This window comes from Takifugu flavidus, chromosome 14 (genome assembly GCF_003711565.1).
Source record: "Takifugu flavidus isolate HTHZ2018 chromosome 14, ASM371156v2, whole genome shotgun sequence".
NCBI lineage: Eukaryota > Metazoa > Chordata > Actinopteri > Tetraodontiformes > Tetraodontidae > Takifugu > Takifugu flavidus.
Window position 1 is genome coordinate 8,138,326 of NC_079533.1, and position 20,188 is coordinate 8,158,513.

The 20,188-nt window shown below is 48.4% G+C and overlaps 1 protein-coding gene across 2 annotated transcripts; it reads left to right on the forward strand.

The window, feature by feature from the left end:
• Positions 1–3,648: 3,648 nt before the first annotated feature.
• Positions 3,649–19,028, forward strand: LOC130537668 (voltage-gated potassium channel subunit beta-2-like). Of its 2 annotated transcripts, none has more exons than XM_057054629.1 (14): positions 3,649–3,987; positions 14,499–14,542; positions 14,627–14,664; positions 14,793–14,872; positions 15,033–15,077; positions 15,151–15,195; positions 15,282–15,325; positions 15,876–15,962; positions 16,057–16,142; positions 16,228–16,348; positions 16,444–16,538; positions 16,660–16,780; positions 16,882–16,970; positions 17,072–19,028. In XM_057054629.1, exons 1-14 carry the CDS (start codon positions 3,692–3,694, stop codon positions 17,159–17,161), a joined length of 1,281 nt encoding a protein of 426 aa, XP_056910609.1. In that variant the 5' UTR covers positions 3,649–3,691; the 3' UTR covers positions 17,162–19,028. The 2 variants fall into 2 exon arrangements, with proteins under 2 accessions (XP_056910609.1, XP_056910608.1); XM_057054628.1 differs by lacking the exon at positions 3,649–3,987 and adding an exon at positions 6,028–7,434.
• The last annotated feature ends 1,160 nt before the right edge of the window (positions 19,029–20,188 follow it).

Consider the following 20,188-nt stretch of genomic DNA (forward strand, 5'->3'; position numbering starts at 1 on the left):
TGTGTGACAGAGAGGCAGAAAAGGGTCGTGAATCAAAAGCAGGAAAAGGTTGTAAATAAACTTGTCGTGTTTAAGGTGTTCCTGATCTGGTTTCCTTTTTGAACCCGGGTTTGTGGATCTCAGATTGATGAGTTTACTCTCCTTCTGTTTTAACCCCTGGAACACACCTCACCTTCATGCCCCGGACTTAACTCCCTCACATCACCGAAGCCCCACCGGCGTAAATCCTGACCTCCAGATGTGCGCTCGCCATCTCCTCCTCCCACAGAAGCTGGCCGTTTCCTCCACCACTGGGAATCTTTTGAGGGTCTCAATCAAAGAGGGGAAAGAAAGTCTGCAGAGGACCCAAATGGCTGACTTGAGCTTTTGTGCTGCGGCAAAGCCCCCAGCTTCTGCCTGATTAGAGTCAATGCTGGCCTTTTTTTAAAAAAGCGGTTTGCCTCAACTTTATATTCAACTGTCGTTTAGCTTTTGCTGCATCCTAACAGGAATATTTTCATGCTGATTAATCATTTTGACTTTGTGTACCCGGTAATTCAGATTGTTTTTGGTACAGTATGAAACCCCTCATTCTTGACATGCCTGCAGCCGACAGAGCACCAGAGTGCATCCTTCACATCAGTTATTACACTGTGAAAACACGACCGCTCATGTTTATTACTGACCCCACCAACAGGGCACTCTGTGTGTGTGTGTGTGTGTGTGTGTTTTCCTGACTCTTTGCACCTTTGGGCACTATCTGAGAAGAGAGCATATGGTTATAATTTCACCAGCATCTGGACGCAATACTAGTAGGTCCACAAAAGGAGCAAAGTACTGCGTGTAATCAGATTACTCACTTTAAAAGTAACTGTAACCCGCCCTGGGGAGACTCTTATTCTACAAAGTTTATACACAGCAGTGATGACCACCACCCCAACAACAACAGACCATTAACAGGCCATGGGGGATTTTCCCTAGAATGGTTGCGTAAGCATTGTTAAACGTGCTATTAGCGCCCCCTGGCCACACGAAGTATACTGTCCGTTTTCCAACTGGGAAATAATGCTTTTCGTTTTTCTTACACAGTAACCTAAAGTTGGGACATTAGTTGTTTTCTGTACTCAAAAACATGAATAATTAAGAGGCAGAGAACCGAAGGACTGGTGGTGTGAGGAGCCAGAGGGAGTTAGATCCAGCTGCGTTACTTTGTCTCCCTCTAGAGGCCACATTATTGTATCGCACCCTGAGGTAAAAATAGTGCTCGGTTAGTCGAGCTCACGAAGATCGGCTGCTCTCTCACCAATGTTCACTTAGAAGAACGTCGTCTATGATATCGCGTCATCTGTGGATACAATACTCGCGTGTTTAATCTTGGAGATGGAGCATCTTTCTCACTCACCAGTACAGAGACAGGTCACATCAACCAGTAAAGGCTGGTACCCCAGTGCTGAGAGGCTGTTGGACATGTGTTTGATGACATGTCCAACAGCGTCACAGAATGGACCCACTGCAGGTTTAAACACAAACCTGGGGCCTTGATCGCGCCATGAATGCAAACCGATTATATAAAGAGTCCTCTTGCAGATCCACATAAATCCAGAATTTACATTTTGTTTTCCCAGTTTCATTCGGCATAAATTTGACTCCTAATGACCTGTAGTGAGATATAGCTGGCAGACAGTCCTTAGAACTGAAATCACTGAATATTTAATGAGCTTCAATATCTGTTCACTGCTGCGTACATTTAATGAGGGTCATGAGGATGCTGGAGCGTCAGAGGTCACGGAGCCACCGGCAAGAGCACCCCCTGCCTGGGCTGCTGATCGACCAATCCCAGCAACCCTTTGAATCTCCACTTTTCATGTTTCTGGCCTCCAGGAGCCAACCAGGGTGCCAAACAGAAACATGAAAGCTTGTGGCCGGTAACCACTGCACCTCCATGCCGAACAGACATCAACCTTTGTCCCTCAAATGTTTCCAGCATTAAATATTCTGATCTGTTTTTAATCTTTTGAAGAGCTCATGCGGTCTCTGGCTGGTTGTTGTTACTCAGCCTGGCCACCAGGTGTCAGTAGAGACAGCGCTGCTCATACCTGCTTCCTTTTGACAGTGTTGATGTGGCCTCAGTGACGCAGAGAAATTATTTTACTGGTCTTTGCTCCATTCTGGCGACATCAGAGGGGATTCCTGATTTTAAAAAACTGCGTGTCCCTCCCACACTGGTTCTAAAATGGCCCCATCCGCAGTAAACCCCCCTCTTCCTTATAAATCACAGGCTTGCTCATCTTGTACAGCATGTGCACGGCTTCAAGAAACGATTGAAGGTCTATATTTTTTGAGTGTCTATATGGTCAGACTTACTAAATTTATCTTTGCACTGTTATGCAACACATTGCTAAAAAAAACAGCTCCACTGTTCCATAACCCAGAAATCGGACTGTTATACAATATGGACACCAGGACTCACACAAATGCAAACATATTTTTGTCACCCCCCACACACATACACACTTCATAATAATCCCATGGTTGCAAATAGGAAAGACTGGAAACGCTCCGGGTCACAATTTATGATGAAGGTCGGCGTCCTCCAGCTGCTCGTGTGACTGCGGTCAATGGAAAGAGCGATTACAGCAGCTTAATCCCAGCTGATCTCTCCCTCCAAATGCCACTGCAGCGGGAAGTCAGCCAACAGCATGGTGGATTCAGAGTGCCACGTCGCCATGGCAGCTGGAAGGACGAAGGACAGATGCATGATGGGACTGTCAGACAGTGAATGAGCCTGACGTGTGTCCACGTGATGTGTCAATGATTCATTTGACCTTTGACCCCCCACCCCACCCCACCCCACCTTTGTTGTGTCTCACGGATGTGACGAATCTGACTTATCAGTGATGGTAAATAGATATTTACCAATATTTCCAAGTGTGGGGCTTCAGGTGTGCACAGCAGGTTACAGGTGACCCTCTCCATACCATCAGCAGCTCCCTTTCCCCCCTTTCAAAAACAAAGCCTTTAATTCCGTGTCATTTCTTTGACCTGGAGCCTTCGAGAGACCTTTGACGGACGCCAGTGTGTCTTTTATTGAGCAAGCAGGAGCTGGAAGGTTAATAAAATGTTCATTATGATGACACTGCCCTTGAAAACCAAACAGTAGTGGGGGAAAAAAGTCACAGAAAGGACAGAAAGGACGAACCCTGACACGGGAGTGGGATTATACGGCAGCTGCACAAGTCCAGATACTTCATCCGGGCCCTCCTCTAATCTGAACAAATATAAGCTGGGGCAGCTTCAACCTAAATCCCTCTTTTAAGAGATAAAGGGAGAAAGATGCTGATTGCTTTCCCGATTCCATTTTTACTCAAAGAAGCACCTCACATCACTGGGAGTCATCAGCTGTGACTGGGTGCTGCCGCTGCCATATCTGGACCGCTTTTGTTTTATTTTGGATTTCGACTCCCCAAAGGAACCATCGGGACTTTTTGATGCTTCGCGAGTCCTTCAAGTTCCCTTTCCAGCTGTTTGATGCCTGACATTCTCGGGCCGGATGTTTAAAATCTGCATGAATCTCTATTAAAATAGCACCGCCTTGTTGTTGGGCTCCTCACTGAGACGCTGATTTTGTTGCCCAAAGTAGATGTTGCAGGCAAAACCAAAGGAAAGAGAGGAGCGGTCTTCATCGGTCTGCAGCATCTGACTGGAGGTGAAAATGTTTGCCAGCCGTGGCGGAACGGGGGGAGGTAAAGGGGGCAAATACTCGGTGGAAGACCTGTATGGCATCAGCAAGAAGCCCAAAGCTTCCTCCTCCTCAGGGAGCATCGCAGCCAAAGCTGGACCCAAGAGCAGCAAGAGCCCCGAGCAGAGGACCGAGTCCGAGGCCCTGGCCTCGCAGATCCTGGAGGCGGCGCACAGGCTGGTGGAGCGCCGCCGTCTGGAGCTCTACCTGAGGGAATATGGGCTCTCCCTGGCCGAGTGCGAGGCCGAGCGCTCCGCAATGACATACAGGTGAGAGGGTCAACGGGGGGGAAATATCCCGACGTACACAAGAGACCTCCGAGGGAAGTGCAGGGAGCGAGGGCAGACGTCACTGATGGCTGTAAAGAGAAGTGGTTAGCGTTGCTCAAAAGGCAGCGTGACAGGGCCGGCGCCAGTTCGGCATGAATCATGCATGACTTGATAGGAGGGGACAGGCAGCGATTTGTTGTTTTTCACTTCCAAGTCCTCCATTGTTTTTGCCCTTTAAGATGAAAATCTGTGAAATCATTCTTGCAGAAAACTGTGACACAAGGAAAATCGCCCGCTTGGTAGCATCAAACACCGGCGTTGCATATTTCATTATTGCGTAATCGTTCGTATTGAAGAACCTCTTCTAGTCTGTTTGTTTGTGGCTCGTTCACAATGGTGAAATGAATATTTAAAGCTATTGTTTAACTCATTTTATTTAAAACAACAGAGCAGGGTTGGAAGTTAAGACGGGTTAGTTCAGCAGCGCGGCCTGTGGGGGGCGCTGTTAACCTGAAACCCGAGTCACAAATGGAGCATTAAACAGGAAAAGGAGGCAGCTGAACGTGCACTTTCCGCTGAGGCATCTTTCCTACAATGAACCAGTCGGACCTTACTGGTTTCTCTCCTCTGCTGGTTTCACTGGGCTCACCAGGTTTGTGTGAGCAGGAGAGACCCAGAGGACCGAACCCCCCAGACGCTGGCAGGCAGATTATGAATTTAAATCTTCAAAGTCGCGCATGTTTGAATACAGCTCAAGCTGTCACGCGGATGATTGATGGAAAAGCAACTCTGGTTAAAGTGTTTAATAAATTTCCTCTGACTGGCTTCATTTTTACTGGCTCGGAGTGCACGGAAAGGAACGTGTCTGAGAGGAGCCCTGGAGGTCAAAATGTGGATCCAGGAGGCCCACGAAGCCCTCAGCATCACTGTAGTTGAAGGGCTGCGGAGCCGGGGTTCTACCTGACATCCAGGCGCCTCCGAAATCAAAGAATTAGCTGTTGATTTGAGGCGCGGCGTGAATAAACCAGAAGATTTCATGTGGGATGACTTGGCAGTTTAGCGCATCATCCCAGTTAGAAGCAGCAGCGCTTTGAAATGAGCTTCAGCGTCTGACAACACAGCCGTCTCCTTCAAGGACACCAAATCGCCCGCTCTTCACTCCGTCTCTGCCGTCTCCTCCTTTTCTTAAGGATGAACGCTGTTGTTGTTGCTGTTCCTGCTGGAACAGAGAAAACGGTAGAATTTGGATTTTAAAAGTCTGATTAATGTCCCCCGTGCACGTGTCCAAGTGTCCTTGAGCAAGCCTCTGAACCCCTGCTGTGTATTAAGAGTGAGATTATTCCTGAATCCTGATTGGTTGCTCTGCCACCAGTGTGTGAATGGATGAATAAATACAGCCCAGTTCCTCTCTCCATCCCAGCTTCTACCCTCCAACGCTCCAAGCTGATGTCCAACTTTAGAAAAAGCTGATTGCCCAGGAAACATGCTCCAAAGCTGCTGCATTTGGCATCACCGCAGGGGGTAAATTGACAGAAATGATGAAGGCTTGTGTGTCTGCAATCCTGGATGCTTTCATTATAGGATGGATTCTTGAGGAACCTACATGGGTTCCAACACAGCCTGGAAGGGCTTGATCACTTGCTCTTAGTGAGACTTTGATTTACATGGAAGTTATTTTTGCAGGAGATGATGATGGCCACCCTCATCATCACCCTCATCATCATCATCATCATCATCATCATCATCATCATCATCATCATCATCATCATCATCATCACAATACTGCAGAAATGATCATGATGGGCGTGGTGGAACAACAGGAGAAATTACTGCACATGAGAACGAGGAACCCTGGTCATTCATCATCGACTTAAATGGAAATTAGAGTGAAATTAAACACGTCTGTAGTTATGAAACATGAATGCAAATGCGTGTAGGGATGCGTGTGCAGCACTGTGGTGTGTGATGAAAAATGTATAGATCAAGAGAGAGAGAGAGAGCGAGCGAGTGAGCGCGCGCGAGAGAGAGAGAGAGAGAGAGAGAACGGGAGAGAGAGAGAGAGCATCTTTAAAACCCCCACAGTGTCTGTGTGTTTCGTGAATATTTTGGAGCCTGGAGACTAAAAAACAGAAGGGGAGGAGGTTTGTATTAAATAAAAAATGTGCTGAGAGGGAGAACCCAGGGGCGCCTCTGACATGTCCGCTGCAGCTGATCTGGGAGCCAGTATGCCGGCATTTTTTTCAAACCCGAGCCCCGTGAGATTTTACCGAATAACGATGGAGCCGCGCAGCTGCTGCCGGTGCGTGAACGTCTCCACACGCTGAAGGTAATCCGGCTCTCCGATCCTCTGATTATTCTTGCTTTGCCTCCTCATCTATCGATGCTGCGTGAAGCTGCGGGGCGATGGTGCATTGGTGGATTTCGGCTGCGTGAATACGACCGAGCCTGTTTCGCTCCGGCTGACGCGCACAATTGAGGCAGGTTTGGGATGGACAGAGTAAATGCGAAAGATTTGGAGACCGCAACACACGAAGGCTTATTTCCTGAGGCGTGAGGTGTGAAGATGCCTGTGGCTGCGGCTGTGTCATTGCTGCAGCACACTCCCCGGCTCCTCGTTTCCAAGCGGACTCATCTAACCTCAGCTGAGCAGAGAAGACAGGCGACTCTCAAGCCCTTCACCGCGCAACTTAAACCATAGGAGCCCGTGCATGCATGTAGGGGCCGTCGCTGTGGTGAGGAATCCCCCCCCTCCCTGTCACCTATTAAAACCCCATCAATCTGCTGCGATGCTACACAGCCTCCTGATGGTTTTTGGAGAGCAGCCCCGGTGCATCCTGTGAGTGTGAAAACTCAGAACACCCTTTTGCCAGATTTGCATCAGCAGACAGGAGACGGAGCAGACGGCAACTCTGTGTGTGTCATGTTACCGGCTGGACTCTCGCCTGCTCTGCCCGACGCTCGGAGAACACCTCTCACCTGTCCTGTCTAAGCCTTTCCCGCACAAGCCGGTTGGATCTTCCCCAGCGGAACAACCTGGGACACAGTATTACGCAGCACCAGACCGTGCTGCTGGGCCAGACCCCCCATCGTGCCCCCCCAGAGCTTGGATTTTCGTCGCTGTGTGTGACAGACCAGGGTCAGGATGCAGGTGTCTTTCGCCTGCACTGAGCACAACCTCAAGAGTCGCAGCGAGGACCGACTTTGTGGCCTCCGCACCGCTCCCCCTCCTGGGGGGAGCAGCGGGGGAGGAGGAGGAGGCGGCGGGAGTGCAGGAGGAGGAGGAGGCGGCGGCGGAGGAGGAGGAGGAGGCAGTGGACAAGGAAGTAACGGCAACTACATCTCACAAGGTTCGGTCAAGACCAGGGAGGGGTCCGGGGCCCGGCAGGTAACACAGGGCCATGCCCACATGAAGGAGGCCATCGGGCGCCACAGCAGCATGAAGTACAGGTGAGTGTGGAGCTGGAGCCTCACTGGGGGTGGATGGCTCTCTGTTCCCTTCAGTTACTGTGGCCTTCTGACCTCTGCACCATCTCAAGGCGAGCACATTATTGCCCATCAACATCCCTGTCAAGCGCCGCACACGTGCTCGCCGTCATCTACAGAATCGGCGTCCCACGGGAACAAAATGCAGGTTTTAGAGAAACAAAAGGAAGCGCGCCGCTTGCTGAGTCAATACTACGCAGACAGAAGCGTTATTAAACACGAACGGGCGCGTTAATGGGATTAGCAGTGCAGGTTGCAGATGTGCAGGAGACGTTTGTGGCCAACACCAGGTCTGAGTCATAAGAGCGAGCTGGAAAACAGACCAGAATAACAGCAATTTGGAGTTAGCGGCAAACAAACCCTATGAACCCCCCACCCCACACCCCCCCTCAGAGTAGCAGCCTAATGTAAATATGCATGGGGTCGTCTCTAATCTCTACCAACACCCGTTCCCGCCATTCAGATTGGGGGCACCCGGAGGAGACGTTTAATGACCCGTTTTCCAGGTAATCAGGTTGATTGAATTGACGGCAATTCCATTTAATAGGATGGTTAAAAACAGAAGATGAAACCTGGATTCCGCCTCCTCCTTCAGAGACAAACTTGCGATTGGTCTGGATAATTGCGCCTCAGGAAAAGTGGCCCTAATAAGGACCGCGGCGCCAGGAAGTTGGTGCAGCATATGGTCGGCTGTGTTGGCCGGGGGGGCAGCACTGCGGGCGTGGTCTTCAGTTGTTTTAGTGAGTGTCGTTTCCTAATTAGGCGGCGCTGCTGTGGTCGTTAGCAGCAGTGGTCACACTTCCGTGTTTCACTGCAGCCAGGAAGTCGGGAAGAAAGGGAGGTGTCACGCTCAGAGTGAATGTTGCCTCGTCTCCTGTCTTTTGATGGTTTCCTCAGGCGAACAGCTGAATGGAAACAATCAGCATTCAGTGTTCCAGATGGCATCAATTCTTCTCTGATCAATCTTGTGATCGCTTTGACCTGAGTCGGTGATGACACCTGCTGCCTGTTACCACCCTCCTGTCGCCCCCCAAGATGAAGAAAAGGCGACATAAATGCACAAATGACCCAGAGAACATGGGATTATTTTACATATCTGGACCGAAACGCTTAGTAACGACTCCCAGTAACCCAGAAGAACATCAAATGTTGCCAAAGTCTGGCTGGCGTCTGCGTCTGAAGAACGTCCAAGGAAACCAACGGTTAGACGCGCTCGGTTAGCAGAGTTGGATCGTTAGATGCAGCACAAAGTGTGTTTCTGTCAGATGTCTCAGCCAAATTCATGCAACAAAATTCCCAAAAGTATAAAATTCTTGGATTCAAATTTTCCAACATACATTTATAACATATTAAGGAAAGCAAATAAAACAAAATTAATGTTAAAAGAGAGGCTTTGTTTCAATTAGGCAGCGTCATTGCACGTCGGCCTCATAAATATACCCAAATGAGCAATTAACTCTGGCACCTGGGGAGCGTCTGCAAGTTCTGTCATTCAGGAAACTGGCCGTTTCTATGGCAACCAGGTTTTCTCTTTTCACCAGCAGCAAGTTAGGTGTATTTCCAGCATGGAAAAATGCGCCACTCTTGGATGGTTCTCTTGTTTGGCTGCTGGACAGGCTGAGGTGTCTGCAGCGCCTGAGAGGTGGAGTGAAGAACCTGCTTATATAAAACGGTGCACCGACACACGAAGGAGTGGCTCCCTGGCTGCAGCTTCTCCAGAGACGCATGAATGTCATTTTGCTGTTTCTAAATCTGAATCAGCTTCAAAAGAGTCTCTGTTACACCTGAGATCAGACGAGCTTTAGTGTCTGACGAAAATTAAACCGCTGGGACCGTCCTCCCGATGCTAAGCTAATTAGCCGCAGAAGCTACCTTCATGTCTATGGAGTGAGAGGTTTGCATTAACGACGCCCTCGTCAGATCCCGGAGTTACCCCTGTTCAAGAGCTACTCGTCCAGCTGCCGTGGCGACCAGGAAGAAATACTCACCGAGGTTTATTTAAGCTGGAGGTGAGAAGCTTCTTCTGTCTTCATCCAACCGCTCACCTGCTTCCTCAACAAAACAGCCCCTAGAACGCCGCCTATCTCCGTCAGTCACACATTTGTTACCCGCGACTCTTCTCTAAACGATCAGCACGCTCGGTAAATGCTAGATAACGATCTGGTGGCTGAGAACAGGAAAGTCTTCGGCAATTTTCCCACCTCCGTTCATTAAATGGGGAGCTCTCCATCCTTCTTGACATCCCAGTTTCTCCACAGCGTTTCTTTGTTACTGACCTCCGTCTTTGAACCTTTGGGGAGTGACCGTCAGCATCGAACTGCAACGCTGCTCTTGATTTAATGAAACCTGTTGAGACCATCTGTTCAACTCCAGGAACGCTCGCATGCCACGAATATACAGTATATATATATATAAAAAAGGGACTAACTGGCCCCAAAAAGAACAGCTAAGTGACATCTGATTTTGTAATACTTTAAAAATGTCGGCCCTATTAAGTTGATATCATTTGCAGCCTCGGGCCGTTGAGAGGTGCACGAATGAGCTACATTTCCTTTTTCAATACAGAGTTAATGCTGGGTCACTGAGGCTCACTCAGGCTTTGACGTGTCAATATTGGTGTGGTGGATGTTGCCAAAGAGGAATCTGCATCATGCCTTCCTAAAAGGTCGCTGACATCATCTCTGAGACAGCCGCTAAGCAGTCTCACGGCATGAGAGCAACGGTAGCGTGGAAGGAAAGCGGTTCTACAAGTTTGACTTGATAATCCGAGTTTTAAGATCAAACCGAAAAAAAAGTGAGTCTTCGACAGCAGACAGCCTGAGCTGAACACACTGTGAGATCATCTGCTCTAAGATCCACCATTCAGACGGTGCTCCGACCCCCTCCGTCGCTCAGACTCATGAATACATTCCATCTGAACTCAGTCAGGCGGCTCCGAGTTCAAACTTCCCTTCTCCCAATGGTCACCTGCGGACCGCTCGGTTCACCCCTCACGTCCAGGACCAGGGGACGCCTGTGACCAGGGGACGAGACAGTCGGAGTCCTCTGGTCTCACCTCCCGGTTGGTTTGAAGGCCAATGAGCAGCTGATAAAACGTGAAAGGAGAGAAAGTAAAAAGGGATCTATGGATTATGATGCACTGCTGCAGAGATAGAGGCATGGCTGAGTTGGAGGAAGATGACCCCCCCACCCCACCCCCCCTCCGTTAAGGCTGGCTGCTGTTGTGTACCTGTTACATAAGCAGCGTGTGATTTTGTGCACTGGGTGTGAAAACCTACTTTGCTTTTAACCCTGATGAATGATCGGCTCGCCCTCTTCCAATCGAACACACACTTTTCCGAACTTGCACGTCTTTAGTAGCCGATAACGTTTTTCCATCCAGGATTCCTGCTCGTATCTGCAGTGGGTCCGAGAGGCTGCCGCTCGGCTGCGTCTGTGGTTCTGTTCAATTCAAAATCAGCTTCACCCATGAACGGACCCTCTCCAACCTGCAGCCGCCCCCCAGGGAGCCTTTGTCCCAACATGGACCTGTAAAGTTGCTTTGGCACTAGGCAACTTCCTGAAATGTTGCCTTTTTTTTCCCGTAGTAACGACGTCCTTGAGTGAGAGACAAATTTTAACCTTCACTCATAAAACAGAACCGCGAGCAGAGGAAACTGATACCGGTGTCGGCTCTTTAAAGTCCATTATCCCCCTCGGAGAGAAATCTGGGCAGGAGTGGAGGGATATATGTTCTCCTTTGGAGTGAAGCGACCCTTGAAAACCCTGAAACGGTGACTATGGCATTATTAACACAGTGGGAGTGTGTGCAGACAAATGCATATAAATGCACGCACACACACACACACACACACACAAATGGGTGTGAGTTATTCATATCTGGGTGTGTTTCCCCCTGGAGAAAAGCCTGCTCAGCATGTGTTGCATATTATTCCTAATCTCCAGTCGGTTGCCCCATGACCGTGCGTATACGGTGTCCTCCTCCTCTCTGGGGTGACAGCGAACACTAAATGTCAGCACCAGTGAAGATGCTGACTGCATCATGACGGAGCACCTGTGTGGCCCCCCCTGTCTGTGCTGCATTAATTAGGGTTTGGAACAGCCAAGCCTGTAACCACCCTGTTTGGAGTGGATGATTTATGACAGCAGAGAAAATAAGTAAGAGCACAGGCCTGTTAGAATGGCCAGAGAGAGAGAGAGAGAGAGAGGGGGCCATCTGCATTTGTGTGAGCTCTCCAGTGCATTCATGCATGAGCTTATGCAGATCTGTGCCTGCACTCGAGCGCAATTCCCATCCAGCAAGAATACGCACGTGAGAACATTGATCCCCCCCCCCCCACACACACACACACACACAACAAAGACCGCGTCGCCCTCAGCATCTACACCCAGCTGATCCGAACCGAATCAGATGCAGTGGCGAGGCTGTCATGAAGCAGATAGTGAGAGGAAAGAGGGGGAGCATGTGTTTCTCCAGACTCGCTGATAGTAATTTAGCACTGCAGCACTGCAGAGAGCCGTGGAGTGGAGGGTGGGGGTGGGGGTGGGGGGTGGCTGTCATACGCAGAAACAATGACAATCCTCGACTGCACAGACAACAAAAGTGTCCCGTGCACGGAGAGCGTGAAATCAACCCACTTCAGCGCGCTCCTGGTGACACGGAAAGTGGATTTTAGCATGTTTTTCTAGCCTGGAGCTGTTTGTTTTTTTCTTTTTCTTTTTTCTAAAACCAAAAGCGTTGTGGGTGTCAGAGGGTTCACGTGCGACAATTGCGGATGCTTGACATTCACTGGTGTGTGCTCCAGAATGTTAAGCACTTTTTGAATTGGGCCTGACAATTCGCTTTATAAACAACATGCGGAATTATCAGCGCCAAATATCAATGGAAAACTTTACTTTGTCTCATGCAATATTTTGCAGTGCTGCTGTCGGGGTTGTAGCTAACGATTAGCTTCTGGATTAGCTTCTGAAATGCCCAGTAAACACGCGATACCACTGACGACCAAGCTGGTCTTTCAGAATCATGAGTCTAGACTGTCTGAAAGGTATGGACCGCTTCCTTTAGCCAACATTCCTCAAACATGTTTACTTTCTTAGTTTGATGCTCCTTTTGTGTAGATTTCAGCTTCAAACGATGTCACAAATTAAAGATGGCCAAATATTTGGACCGGAGTGTCACTGCTCTCATCTCCAGGGTGATACAGAAACCAAAACGCTGTACTTGTTCATGAATTAAGAGTCTTTGTTTTAACGAGTAGAGAATATTTTTGGACGCTGTTATTGGTCCAACCTTATCAAACGTCATAAAAAAAAAATCTCTTTGAAATCCCCCCGACTGAAGTTGAGAATGAAAGGCATGAGCTGATGGAAGCCACAAAGACAATACAATAACCTTCATAAGGGAACAAAAAATAGGGAAAAAGGTCCCTAAAGTCTGTTTTCCTCCGTGTGTCTGATATATTTACCCCCATTGTTCAAATGATTGTTAGCGACTGAGCTGGTGGACAAACCAGCCAGATTTCCCTACAAAGAGCCACAGATTCCTTCAACTTCCACCTGCCTGCTATTTTGACAAGAGTTTAAAGAGATAATAAATATTGTGTTTCACACACACACACACACACACACACACACACACACACACACCACACACACACACACACACGCCCCCGCGAAGCCGGTGCTCAAACAGTGGCACCGACACAAACGCTTACATATGCAGGAATCTAAAAATAGTTTAAGGTCAAGCTGTAAAAATAGACCAGGGGAAAATAAAAGCGGCACTCGTTGGACTGAGTCTAAATGCTGTGACAGTCTGTCTTTCTGCGTTTGGCTATTTGTGGCAGTCAGGCAGGCAGACAGGCGAGCGGAGAAGGGAGCGGCGCCGGAGATGAAAAGACGGCGAGCGGCGAGTTGCACTGCAGTTCTGCTGCCTCTCCAGCTGCCTAATTAGAATGAGGGAGAGGCTGCCTGGTGGAAGAGGAGGAGGATGAGGAGGAGAGCAAGCGTGAAGCCCGCACTGTACATGCTCTGTGGTCACAAACACACCTCTCAGAATTCAGCTCCCTGGATAATCAGCTGTGGCATTCTGGGTAATGGACTTCTCTTCAGCTTAGGGGGGGATTTTGGGCCATTTAGCCTGCAGACCTTTTTATTTCTGAGCAGAGTTCTCCTCCCAGAGGCGATTTGACTGACCTGCTGTATTACACCGATCCGTTAACATATTAAGTACAAGAGGTCAATTGTTTCACAGCAATGAGACATGCGCTGTAATTTAACCACCAGGGAGAGGAGACGATTAATTCAGCAACAGGTACCAAGAAGTGAGGTGTTCTTGTTCCTCTTATACGCCCTGTTTCATTGTTCCCAGTGTGAGATATAGCCAGGATTTCATAGTGAGCAAAACACAAGTCCGCACACTTTATTCTGTTAAAGTAGCAAAAAAATCAGGATTATTTATGTCATTTTATCCACCAGAGACCATGAAAACATCCCATAGAGGAAGAGAAAACACCGTATGGAACGAATCATACGAACACGCCTCCGATCAGGGCTGAGCCGCAGCAAATGGCTTAAACATGAACTCACTCAACATCTGGGTCTGGTCCCCGGAGCCCGCCGCTCCTCCGGGAGGGGCAGATGCGGAGGCCCGATCGCTCTGTGCGTTTTGTGCACGTGACAAATCCAAACAAAGCATCATCAGGGAATAAACGAGTAAACAATGAGGACAATTACGTTGAGGTCCAAATTTTGTGAGGGTAGAAAAGGTGCGGTATGAATCTCCCCCCTGTACTCATGGAGCATCAGAGGTGAGGTAATGTGCAGCTGTCCAGATGTTTCTGGGGAAATCCTACAGCACGTTCATGTGTGAGAGTGGATCCAGCAAACCGAGCGAAGGATCCCCAGATTTACTGACTTGTCCCTTCCACACATCAGCGAATGTTAGATCTCACCAAGTACCCACACTTCACCCACGTGCACACTTGGTGCCATCTTTTCCCATTGTTTGTTTCTGATCTTTCCCACAGGAACCTGGGAAAGTCAGGCCTACGTGTTTCCTGCCTGGGCTTAGGTGAGTTGGTGTGTAGAAGCAGGAGTGTGTTCCTCTGTGTTCTCCAGCCTTCGGGCCGAACTGAACCTCTCCGCTCTGCTGCAGGCACCTGGGTGACGTTCGGATCGCAGATCTCCGACGAGGTGAGACTCTCTTTGTCGCGTCTGCCCGTGCGGCTTCAGTCTAAAGCTGAGCGTTGATGCGCGCGTGACCTCTGACCTCTGGGCGATCGCGACCGTCTTCTCTGGGCTCAATTTCTGCATCCATGCAGATGGCGGAGAACCTGATGACCATAGCTTACGAGAATGGAGTGAACCTGTTTGACACAGCGGAGGTGTACGCTTCAGGAAGGTCAGCCTTCCCAACTATCATCCATCTATCTATCTATCTATCTATCTATCTATCTATCTATCTATCTATCTATCTATCTATCTATCTATCTATCTATCTATCTATCTATCTATCTATCTATCTATCTATCTATCTATCTATCTATCTTTTGTCTCCACAGAGCAGAGATCACTTTAGGCAACATTATCAAGAAGAAAGGCTGGAGGTGACTATCAGAGGTTTTAGATCTTGAGAACAAAAGTTGCCAGTGTTGCTCATTTTGACTCTGTCCTCATCAGACGCTCCAGTTTCGTCATCACAACAAAAATATACTGGGGAGGACAGTAAGTGCGACGCAGCAGCTCCTGTTTTCTTTTTGAAATATCGTTTCCTGGCGGTGCCGCTAATATGGGTTTTCATCCGGTCGCAGGGCAGAGACGGAGCGAGGGCTCTCCAGAAAGCACATTATTGAAGGTAGAGTTTGACGTCCTCCTCTCCGGAGCCACCCGCTATCGTCTGCAATCATCGATCAGCTAAGAGCAGAGTCTGAGCAGCGCATCATCATAAATCGTCTCGTTATTTGCTTGTTGTTGTAAAGAAAAGCGGTTTGAGTTGTGATGATTCATCCGGTGACCCTTTAATCTTTGCGTGTGAGTGTGTTAACTCCACATCCCACGTCAGAGTAAAAGCTGTACATCGTTCTCGGAGCATGAGGCGTGATTCATAATAGGCGAAGACAGTGAAACACACTGTTGCAGTTACGTGTTGATGAAACGGGACAGAAGAGCAGACGCAGATGCTCACAAGATTTGCTAATTGTCTGGTATTGGAGGGATATAGACAGGAAGGTCCACGTGTGTCCACATATCAGCATGTTAATGGAGTGTGAATGCTGTTTTAAACTGCTCGTGCACGTTCAGGGTGTTTGAGGTGCAGGGGCAGCTCCAGTCTGACCCAGAACAGGGACGTGTTACCGGTAATCCGCAGGTCCGGGAGGGCATTAACGCTGACGCTCATTCTCCAGGTTTACGAGGATCCTTATCAAGGCTCCAGCTGGACTACGTGGACATCGTCTTTGCCAACAGAAATGACGTCAACAGTCCGATGGAAGGTGATGAGCTTGAGAGTGTACGTTGTAGTGCAGCCTCCAGCACAAGAGCTGCAGAGTGCTAAGACCTTGTCGTGGTGTTACATGTGAATCGCAGAGATCGTTCGGGCCATGACGTTCGTAATAAACCAGGGAATGGCCATGTACTGGGGGACATCACGCTGGAGCGCCATGGAAATCATGGTGACTGCCCGCCTCCTATTCTCTCCTTACAAATGTGCTCTTGATGCACACTTGCTGACTGGGGTTTTCCTCTCTCTCGCACAAGGAAGCGTACTCGGTCGCACGCCAGTTCAATCTGATACCGCCTGTGTGTGAGCAGGCAGAGTATCACTACTTCCAGAGGGATAAAGTGGAGGTGCAGCTTCCTGAGCTCTACCACAAGATCGGTCAGTCGCCGCCATTAGCAGCATGTTGTTAATTCCTCCCTAATGTGATATCATTTCATTAAATCTACATGTGTGCCATCATTTCACTCCTTCAGGGGTCGGAGCCATGACCTGGTCTCCACTTGCTTGTGGATTAATCACGGGCAAGTACAGCGATGGAGTACCGGAGTGCTCCAGAGCGGCGATGAAGGTCAGTTTGATTTACCCAGCTCTCCTCCGGGGTTTGTCCCACTTCAAACGCCCCTGGTGTAATTGTCCCGCTCCGATCAGTGAGACGCAGCAGTGTGTTTCTCCATTTTCTCCATTTGAAGGGGTACCAGTGGCTGAAGGAGCGGGTGAACAGCGAGGAGGGCCGCAGGCAGCTCATCAAGATCAAAGAGCTCCATCTACTGGCAGACAGGCTGAGCTGCACCGCTGCACAGTTAGCCATAGGTAAGACCCAAACTACGCATGTTTGTGCAGTGCAGGCAATCCACGAGGCAAAGAGACCCTTTAATAGTCTTTGGATTAAAAGTTTTTCCTCTTTTTTTCAGCCTGGTGTCTGCGCAGTGAGGGTGTCAGCTCAGTACTTCTGGGTGTTTCTACCACTGACCAGCTGCTGGAAAACCTGGGGGCCATGCGGGTACAGTAGCATTTCTGACCTTCTCCGCAGAAATTGTTGTTCAGTTTGACAGATCAAAGTCATATTTAAGGTTGGGTGCTTTCTCTGCCTGCTCCTCGCAGATTTTAACTCAAATGACCCCACAAATCGTCACGGAAATCGACGCCCTGCTGGGAAACAAGCCACACTCAAAGAAAGAGCTGCGCTCATAAAGACCCCAAATCTGACGGACCGACAATGTTTTGAGAGGGCGAGGAAGATAATGACATTGGGAAACATCGCTTTTCGCTCTGCTGTATACTCAACTTGCATGTCCTCAGCAACATTACGCTTCCAAGTATGTGCGCATTTCCATTTTGCGCAGTCAATTGTGTCACATATAAAAAGAAAAAAAAATGATCGATGGTTTAAAAAACAAAAACAGGTCATGTACGGCTCAGTGCAGGTTGTTCAGAGACTAATTATCTCGCTCTGAGGTGGAGGCTGCAGGACTCTGAGTGATCGAGAGGATGTGAGGGTGGAGGATCTAATAGGGGGGAAAGAAAATTCACCTCTGTGTGAAAATTCAACTTTTACTGCGCTAACGGTGCTTTCATTGGACATGTGACACTCCTCCCTTCACAGCTGCCTGTTACTCTCTATGATGTTTAGTAGCCAGCAGCCAGAGAGCTAAAGGTTGGTACTCATCTGTCTAGCCTGACATTTCCCATAGTGTGCATGTGACTGGTACGATATGCTCATGGCTTTACAGGGTTGGGAACAATAGATCACTTGTTATTAGACTCTAAGACTCAATAATCAAGCCTGGTATAAAAAAAAAAATGATATTGCATTCATTCATGATGAATCCATGATTCATTTATGTGCACAATATTTTTGTCTAAATTCTAAAGAACTCGCTGGCTTTGAACTTAAAGTGCATTATGGTAGTTTTTGCAGCGGCTAATTAGCGGTCAGTCTAGTAAAGAGTAGCGGGTAAACCTCTGCCAGACACTCTCCCAGCCCTGCATCTTTCTTTCTCTGTCTGTAGACTGTGCGCATGTCCCTTTAACCGAGAGCAGCCCGGCCGGCGGGGCAGCGAGGCATGGCTTCAGTATGGATCCACAGTGCACAAGGAAGCCATTTCTTAACTCTAAATGGTCTCACTGTTTGATCCAGGGTTTCTGCCGGTGGGCGATTTTGCTTTAAAGACTCTCTGAAGTCGCAAGTGTGTGTGTCCACGTGACATGAATGAATCTTTGTGTTGTACTAAACAGTATGGAAAGATGTTGGCCTTGCTGATCCACAATCAGAATTATTTCTCTTTTTAGACGCTTGGACAAGAGAGAAAAAAAAGGCCACAGAGCTTGTGAATTTGGACACTGTGCTTAAAAAAAAGATCTTTTCAGATGCTAGGACAGAAATGAAGCTGGAGTTTACCGAGGCTGATATTACTCTTGTCAGAAATCACTTGGGGTGAGATTTATTAACCTCCGTTTGTGTAAACCTGAAAACACTCATTTCTTTCGTACAGGCGCACATCTCCATTCCGACTGTGCAGTTCATGTCTGTTCCCTTCAGGTTTGTATTGATTTCAGTGCTCTGTAATGTGAAGAGGAGGACTTGCTCCTTCTGTGATTTCCCATTGCGATGGAATTTTTCTGTTTCTTTTTGATACATGAAGTAGTTTTAGCCGGCGCAAATGTGAACGGTCACACAGCAAACAGGACAGCGGGTCGAACACGTCAACTGTGCAGAAACGGCTGACTGGGACTGTGTGTACAGTAGCTTCCAGTGTACATACGTAGATACTCCAATCAAACCTTGAAAATGTAACTGGCTGCATTATTTAACATTTTACTGTCTTGCAACAAAGAGAAACAAAAAAAAAGGGGGAGCGAGAGAGAAGAAAGTGAACGCATCGTTGTCTCTTAATATGACCCGAGGGGGACGAACGCACGACATGACGCACTGAGCAGAAGAGCCTGCAGGCTCCACACGCTCTCATCCAAACAGGGAGCTGGAAACACTCTTTCTGCTCTCATTTAAACGCATCCCTGAACCTTCGTGTCCAACAATAAAACTGTCATGACAGATTTACAGCGTTGGATTTACGGATGTTTTTATGAACACTGATGAGACTACATTCAAGCCAACGCCAGTGAGCGAATACTTCCCAGCCTGTCTGACCTTGTCTAATGGTACTCTACCTTGCACCTTGGGTACATTTAATTGCACACAGGGGCTTTTTACTGCTGCCTGACGACAAGAGTTCAGCCTTTTCCCAGGTTGTTTCACTCTGAACTTTTTTTGAGACTGAAAGAAAACGAAAATATTTTTAAGTAATACGGGAAAGGACCAGATTTATTGATGTAATGAGCATGCGGCCGCTTCACAAGAACTCCTGAATATGTCAACAATTCCTTTAATTTTAAAAGCTTTAAAAAAGGCAGAGTAGAGGTTTGGCGGAAGTCTGTTAATCTGTCTGGCGGTTCTTCACCTGTGGACCTTGGGGTCGCGCTAATGGGGGGCCCAAGAACAATGAGGCAGCTGTGACACTGCACATGCTGCCCCCTGCACATTAAAGGCCACCACAGACAGAAATGAGTGTGTGAACTTCACCGTCGTGTGCCGAGAACCCTGGATGTGTCGCCGCCAACGCGCTCAGAGGGGAAGCAGGTCGGACCTGGTGATTCATCCTGCTCGCGGAGGAGCCGCTAGATATTTTCCCAGGGTCGTCTTGGTGCTGCTGCTGCTGCTGCCCATCGCAGCATCCCGGCTTCAGCGTCTGCGCCATCGCGCGTTCCCACTGGCGGTGTGACATTTAAGCGCTCTGATGAAATCTCGTCCTTATTTTACTCCTCCAGGCTTCTGTGAGCCTCATTATCTGGTAACTATTAGAAACACAACCATCTAAGACATGTTCTTTGTTTAAAGAGCTGAAGAACTTCTAGTGTTGTTCCACCCTGTCATGTGGAATTCATCACAGGATTACATCACAGATACATACAACCCAAATGAAATAACTCGGTACTGCAGATTTAAGGTCACTGCAGCTGGATACTCTGAATGTTTTTTCATATCTACACTTGGTAATTAAATAGCAGTCTTGGAATACTGAAGCAGGGAATATCAGCATTCCTTCCTCCCCTGTTGACTGCACATCTGCAGCAGCACATCAAACTTCCCCTGGGTGGCTCAACAGCAGCCTTTCATTTTAAAAGTCCCATTTTAGCAGCGGATGAATCAAAACATGATCT